Raw genomic sequence first — 8,315 nt, forward strand, 5'->3', positions numbered from 1 at the left:
GGGGAGGGAAAAAAAGAAGAAAGTGTCTTTGGACTTAAGATGCCAAATCTTTTAAATTCAGACTCCATTTTAGAGACCCTGACCTAAGTTTGAACTCAGATAAACTAACAGGCTGGTACCTAACATTAGTTTCCAAGTTGCCACCCACAACAAAACCCAAGCCTAGTTCCAGTCTCTAGGCTAATCCAAAACAAGACCAGAGTTTCCAGGTTACACCCTCAACAAGATCAGTGTCTCTAGATTATTCCCCCAACAAACCTGCACCCCCAGGTTACAAGCCCACTGTCTTAGTCAGGGTTTTACTGCTGTGAACAGACACTATGACCAAGGAAAGTCTTATGAAAAACATTTAATTGGGGCTGGCTCACAGGGTCAGAGGTTCAGTCCATTATCATCAAGGTAGGAGCATGGCAGCATCCAGGCAGGCATGGTGCAGGAGGAGCTGATTGTTCTGTGTCTTCATCCAAAGGCTGCTTTGGAAGACTGACTTCCAGGCACCTAGGGTGAGAGTATTAAGCTCACACCCACAGTGACACACCTACTCCTACCAGGTCACACCAATTCCAACAAGGCCACACCTCCAAATAGTGCCACTCCCTGGTGCAAGAATATACAAACCATCACACCCACCCCTTGCCTAATGACCACCACTGCAGAGGGGAGCAGAAGTTAAGTTTATGATATGACTCCCAGCACCAGCTGATTATGTTAAAGGTCACAGGAGCTTTCCAATTAGATGCTTGCACACATATTCCCTGCTTGCTGCTTATTATAAAGCTTTGCCCCTGTAGATATCCCTCCCCCCAAAAAAATCTGTCCTGCATGATGGTGGTGCACTGGGGAGGGGGGCACCTCAGCCAGCTCGAGTAGAATAAAGACCCTGCTGTGAATTGCATCAGATTGGCTCCTGTGTGTTTTGGGGGATCACTAACATTTCCCTGGCACAAAAGACTGATTGAAATACTTTAACTTAAAAGCAGAAACTGACAGCAACCTATGCATCTTGGGGTTATTCATTTCTTGTTTTGATGACCATAAAAATCAGCACAAATAAGGTTTTTGTATTCATTTCATGACCTTTGACATGTACACAACTATCACCAGGAACTGAATGACATTACCCAACACAGGACACTTCAAAGTTTTCCATAAATGACTTGTCAAACGAGACAAGGTTCCTGCCTGAGTCTGTTAAAATCAGTGAGTCCTTCATTCATACCATCACTCACAGTAACATTAGGATGAAATGAAAAGAGCCTTCGAGGAAAAAGTCAGGACTGCACAGCATAGGAGACTGGACTCCTCCTGGAGGAAGAGGAGGGTATCCCACCATGACAGATTACTGCATGGATGGCGGTGATAGCGGATTTGATGGATAGTGGTAGATGTGGTGGTCATTTTCCATTTGCAGAGTGTCAAGTTGTTCAGGAAAAATTCAGGTAAAATTAGAAATCCCCATGAGGTCATGACAGGAGAAAAACAGAAGAATATGCAACGATAACTAATCTTTCCTGCAAATCAGAGGAAGAGTCAAGTCAGGCAAGGAGGAGAATCTTTCCCCACATGGTAAATGGAAACAAGTCCCTAATCTCCAACAGTAACAAAAGGATGCTAGTGAAAATGTGGATTTAAGATTTCAAATACGCCCCATAGAACTTCTTAAAGCACATTTGTAACATCTTTATAATTAGAAGATGTCAATTGGATGGATTTCTGTCTGGTCCCTGGTGCTCAGAAGTGAAAGGAACATGAAGAAGTTATTATAACACCCAAAGAACGTTTTAAGAATCTTTTTAAAATGCAGAGTCTCGCGTAACCTAGGCTCCCTTGAGTTGGCTATGAAGGAGAGGATGACTTTGAATTCCAGGACTCCTGACTCCTCCTCAAAACACAGAGATGACAGAAATGAATCATAGAATATACTTAAGTTCACTCTTCAATAATTAGGCTGTTTAATTTTAAATACATATAAATAAATATTTGGTGCCTGTAAGTTATATGTGACTATGCTCATGTACTCTTTCTACATTATAAGGAGTGTGTTTTGTTGTACAAGGCAGTACACAATTCCCAATTGATAAACTGTTATATGTAACATTAACTAGGAAGTGCCTATTTATTCTAGACATGGTTGCAAACTCATTGAAAATCCCAGTAGATAGGACAAGGTGGTCTGAAGCCCATGCTTCCTGAGAGTGGACTTGAATGGCGTAAGCCAGGTGCCACCTCATGAAGAGTGACAATATAAGCAAGGCCACCTGAGATAGGGGGAGGGACTGTGAAGTAGAAATCCTGAAAAAACACACACCATAAACCTGTGTCTGACTGTGAATGAAACACTATTGGAAGGAGTCTGTGTGTGCAGAGACTGATGGCCCACATGGAAGTTCACTGACAGGCAAAGCCTGGAATTCTGCAGGTTCAGGGTTAGCTGTCTTACCTTGGGCTGGTTTTACCTTCAGGGTCAGTCCTTACCTCACTCTATAGTGGACCACATAGCTTATGACAATAGATAAAATCCTCTCAGAATCCACTGACTAGGGAGAACATGAGTTTCTATGATTCCAAAAGCTAAAATTTCAGCAGATGGTATCTTAGATGAATAGAATATCTCCCATATATCATAGTACATGCTTCTATCGACTCACACCAATGTATTTTAAATTTTCCTTGGTTAATGACATTCTTTGTTCTGTAAAACCATGAAACTGATTCCATGTTGGAGCATAGAATTTGGATTAAACTAAATCTGTGTTCTCAGATCACGGCTACTCAAATGGCTCTGGACTAAACTATTCTCTTAACCCTTCAGGAGGAGAACTATGCATGGACAGGAACCTATGTGAAAAATCGTTAGACCCCAAATGTATAACAGCTTTCCAAATTTATATTACAGCCGTTCCAAAGCAGTTGAAAACCTTGGGGAATTCTTCCTAAAACTATTAAAGGTGCCCCAGTAAACCTGAATGTCACATTGAGGGACAGAAAATTTAATATTTAAGACAGTTAAATTTAAGACACTGCTGACAATGTGAATAGACAGAAGAAAATCATGTTATAAGAAAACATAGCACAATATACAGAGCCTGGCAGATTAGAGAGCAATGTACAGAGCCTGGCAGATTAGAGAACAATGTACAGAGCCTGGCAGATGAGCAGAGCCATTTCCCCCTTCCCTTTCAGACTTTCCATCCCCAGCAATCTCTCATCACACCAAGTCGTCTCTCATCTGAGAGGAAGTCCATTTTTTGGACAGAACACATACTCAGAACTGTTGAGGTACTGCTGTCTAGCGATTTTAATTTGATGTGCAAAATCCGTAATTATCTGGATTGGGCAAACATAGGTTCATACCAATTACAAGATGATTCTGTGACTATATAGCCATGTATTGTGATGATTCAAGTCACAGAGATGTCTATTGGAAATTCCCATTCAAACCAAGGCATCCATAAATCTAACAATTTATTCTAAAGGAAAAGTAACTAACACCCCACACAACAATCACCGCCACAGGACTCTCTGTCCCTGGACACTAGGACCTTTGGGAAGCTGCTTGAGCTCAAACCAGGAGTAATCTCTAGGACATAAAGTATATGGGGCGCTAGATGTCCACGTGTTCTGTATGTCCTAAGAATCTGACAACAACCACAGGAGAACCAGTCAGCTAGGCAGAGCACGTTTCCCAAGCAAAGATGCGTGAGCTCCCGTCAGCATCTCAGGCACAGGCAGTCAGCAGACCCTGCCTGCCCTTGCCATCCTGTTGTTTCCAACCTTCTCCTTTTCAAACCTGTGCTCAGAGACAGTGGCCCAGCCTAGGTCAGCACAGCACCTCAAGGTCAGCAGCTTCCTGTCTCACAAGCCCAAGTTGGCACTCTCCGTGCCCTATCCGCCACCCTGCACAGTCCCTCAGATCTGCAAGATGGTGCTGTTCCCTGCACCAACCTCCATGTCAGAGATCCAAATGCAGCGCTCAACAGGACAACTGCACAAATTTGAGGAGAAGCGAAGTTTGAAGAAAGAATACGGAATTTTGATGCTGACAGCCCTTTCTGATGACGTCACAGTCGATGGGACTACATTTCCCACAAGTCAGTTGGAAGGACTTCCGGGAACCCACTGAAGAGGTTTTGTACACTGCCTGGATTACAGTCCACTGAGAGCAGGTGCACATGGGCATGCACATGGAATTTGGGCTCTTTTAAAATCCTTGGTCACGGCACGAAATGTTTGCCTGTAAGCTGAGCCTTTCACAATAATCACGTTCATTACGTTTCCATGTTATCTCTGCTACAACATTGTGATTTTAAAACTCTGATCTACTCACAGAATCATTCACAAATGAAAAATTCATGCTTTCATGATCTGCTTTATTTAAGAATGTGGAAGCAGGAAGTTAATATAGGAGTGAGCATTATCTCTTTACGATTCTATTGAAACCATCTTAGTTGCTTAAGATAGAAGAATTGGAGATCAAATCTAGTCACCAGCAGATGTTTTCTGAACATAGGCTTTTCTGTCTCCCAAGGGATCACAATGGTGTGAGTACTGACTCTTGATCCATTGTGCACTACAGGATTTCCCTTTGCCTTAGGTTTGATGTTTCTTATTGATTTTCCTGTCTCTGCACTGATCTTGTCATCGGTCATATTTGAAAATATTTGAACATTAGTGTTCTCTGTCTTGAACTTCCCTCACTTCTAAATAGAACACTGAGATGTTTTCTCCTTGAATACAAAGGTATCAGAGATATGTTCATATTACTGTTAAATAAGTCACTGTATTAAAGAAGTTACACTGGAAGCATGCAGGATTGAGAATCCCCACCTTTTCACGGGAAGGTTTATTCCTGTGTAGTTCATACTTGAGTCAAAGTTACAAACTCCATTACAGAAAAGGCTTCATAATACCCGGGATCCTAATGATCCAAAAGGAACCTATTCAGCGCAAAGACTGTGCAGAGTCCCTATTCTTTTTCAGGAGTATGTTTATCCAGAGATGCGGATCATTTGCCTCACTCAGAGAAACTAGAGTCAAGTTGCAGTACGTGTGTGTACCTGTACTTGATTGGCAAGTGTCATGACTGGTCTGTCCTCCTCCTGAATGCTGCAGTGAAGGGCATTGTCAGAAACCACAAAAGTTAGTATTTCTGAGCATAGCTAGTTTTCCAATATGTGTTATGTGTTGAGGTCTGGTCTGTTGCTCTGTATTGTAACGCTAAATTCTATACCCAAAGGTCTAAGCCTACCACAGACTTCTCACATTTACAAGGTTCTGTTGTGCAAACCTTGTTCTTGATTTAAAATTATTAGTTAAATCAAATTGGCTACAGCCAATTACTGGAGGGATTACAGGTAGGTGAGTTTTGAGTTACCTGGTAGAGGGTCGAGAAGAAAGAGAGAAGGAAGAGAGACCAGGAAAAGGAGGAAGAATGGGGAAAGAGGACGAAGGTGCCATGAGGATACATGGTCATGAGAAACAGCAAGTATCTGGGGTATACCACCGGGAAGAAAGGAGGACACCAGGATAGCAGTTAGAAGAATAAATGAGGGCCACTGCCGCTCCCCTCAGTAATTGTCAAAGCCAATGGAAATAACCATAGTCTGATTCTTATTTATTTGTAAGCTAGTCAGGAATAAGCTTAAATTAGTTGTGTGTATGGTATATGTATACATGTATGTTTGTGTCTTTTCATGCACACATTTGTAAGAGGGTAGTCATTCACATGAGATGTGCTCATCCGTGAGGATGCAGCATCCATTCACAAGTCTTCTGCAGTCTCCATTTCTGTGCATTGTGGCTGTGTAATTCAATAGGAGGAGGAGTTATGGTGGTGTAGTCACAACCTGAACATGTCATCAAAGAGGAGCCTCATTATTCAGCAGAATATTAGGGACCCAGGCATACTTATGGAAAAGTCTACTGGAGCCAGAGTCTCAGGACTAATATGTTTGTTTAGACCATGATCCCAGTTTTACTGCCTACTATCATTTTTTTACATCTTGACCATTTAATTTTCTCTCTTTGAAACATACTCTAGTAGGTTCTATTTTTGGCAAAATCACTTTAAAATCTATGCTTACAGGCTAAAGAGATTGTTCCATAGCTAAGAGAAATTAATGTCTTATAGAAATGTCTATCCGTTTTCTTAAGTACAAAAGTATAAACAATAAGCTTAGCTGGGTGTAATCTTGTCCAGAGGTCACCACTCCATTCATTCATTTAGTATATCTAAACAGGGCATTTAGGTCCAATCCACTTCATGGTGCTCTACTTTTCCTTAGAACCTATATTTTATTTTATTTTATTTTATTTTATTTTATTTTATTTTATTGTTCATCTTGCTCCCTTTTATCAAAACACTATTCATAAGGGTGAACTTTATTAACTGTAAAATATTATTTATAATAGGCTGATTAAGATTTCCTTAGCTAATGCCTTTAATCTTAGTCACTTTAGGCTCAAGCAGAGTATTCATAAAAGGACACAAAGCAGCCACATCCTTCACCAAATACACACACAGACACACATGGGGGAGAGAGATAAAGAGAGACCCAAGACAGAGGGGGGGTGGAGAGAGAGAGAGAGAAGAGAGAGAAGAGAGGAATAAGGGAGGGAGGGATATTCTTTGCCTCTGAAACCTCTTGAGCTAGGCCCCCACATTTCAAATCACCATCAGCACAAAAGTCTTTCATAGTCTTACTAGCATTGCCCATTAAGCCCATCCTAAAGCACTCCACTGCTTTTTTAAATCCACAGTCCCAAAATCCATATTCCTCCAAACCAAAACATGGTGAGGCCTATCACAGCAAACAACCAAGTCCCTGGTATCAAGTTCTGTCCTCAGGTTTCTTTTCTGTGGAGGGACAAGCTGACCAAGGCAACTCTTGGAAATCATTCAATTACATTTTCAGAAGGTCAGTCCATTATCATCATGGTAGGAAGCATGATTGTGTGTAGGCAGACATGGTGCTTACAGATACAAGAGTTCTACATCTTTATCTGCAGGAAGCAGATAGTAAATGTCTTCTGCAAGCAGCAAGGAAGAGGTGGTCACACTGGCCAGATTTGACCATATGTATGAGACATCAAAGCCTCATCTCCACCAGGACTTCTTGATTCCTCTAGCAAGGCTACACCTCAAATAAGGCCACACCTCCCATCAGTGTCACTTCCTATGGACCAATCATATTCAAATTAACACTGTCCCCTTGTCACATAAAAGTAAAACTACTAAAGGTAAGAATCAATTCTTAAGAAAAAAAAAAAAAAGACATTGACTAAGTTTTCAATAAAAAAGACATAGACTAACTGATGGATGCAAGGAAAACAGTCCATCATGCTACTACAAGAAACACACCTCAACATTAAAGATTGCTATCACCTCAGAGTAAAGGTGTATAAAAAAATTTTCCAGGCCAATGTACCTCAGATGGAAGCTGGTGTAGGCATCCTAACTTGTAACAAAATAGCATTCAAACCCAAATTAATCAAAAAAGAAACCAAACAGGGGGAGACACATCAAACTCATCAAAGGAAAAATCCACAAAGATGATGTTTCAATCCTTAATTAACATTTGTGTTACAAATACAAGGACCCATGTCCATAAGAGAAACATTACCAAGGTTAATCCCACATTAGCCCTAACATACTTATCATTGAAGAGTTCAATATCCCACTCTCACCAATGGACAGGTTACTTATTCAGCCAAAAGTTAAACAAAAAAATACCATCACTGATACATTATAAATCAAATAGACATGACAGATTCTACAGAACCTTTCATCAAATACAAAAGAATATACCTTCTTCTCAGCTCTCATGGAACTATCTCTCAAACTTACTACATACTTGGTTACAAAGCAACCTTGGAGGAAGATGGAGGAAGATGGAGAAAGAGGAGGTGGAAGGAAGATGGAACAGAACCATGTGGCCCAGAGAAGCCGCAAGTAGCAAGGAATCTCCTAGCTGTGGAAAAAAGAGTAGTGTAGTGGTAAATCTACCCAATCTAGGCATGCAGCACATAAACATTTTAACTGAGTTTTGTGTTTTTTACACAGGTTTATTGGGGTTGGACATTTACTGCAACAAATTGGCACCCAAAATGGGGCAAGACGTTCAGGCACCATATGTTGTAGAAATATTTTAATGCTGGCACAGGGTTTCTATCCCGCCTTTACCATTTAGATACTAAATAAAAACACGTACAACTTTCATATTTACAATAAGCCTATACAGTACAAATGATGGGTAGATGTTGCGGCCTGCCCGCAGTCCACAACACGAACGGTTCAACTGAGAATGGCAGTTCGA

General features: G+C 41.0%; 1 protein-coding gene across 1 annotated transcript in view; it reads right to left on the bottom strand.

Annotated features, from left to right (window-relative positions):
• The window catches only part of LOC115029106 (zinc finger protein 728-like), a 45,079-nt gene extending 41,036 nt beyond the window's left edge, over window positions 1-4,043 (bottom strand). The window contains 1 exon segment of the mRNA XM_029468592.1: window positions 3,946-4,043. Coding sequence (XP_029324452.1) covers window positions 3,946-3,951 — 6 coding nt within the window. The 5' untranslated portion in view covers window positions 3,952-4,043.
• Between the last annotated feature and the right edge of the window lie 4,272 nt (window positions 4,044-8,315).

Source organism: Mus caroli, chromosome 13 (assembly GCF_900094665.2).
Source record: "Mus caroli chromosome 13, CAROLI_EIJ_v1.1, whole genome shotgun sequence".
In the NCBI taxonomy this organism is placed as follows: domain Eukaryota; kingdom Metazoa; phylum Chordata; class Mammalia; order Rodentia; family Muridae; genus Mus; species Mus caroli.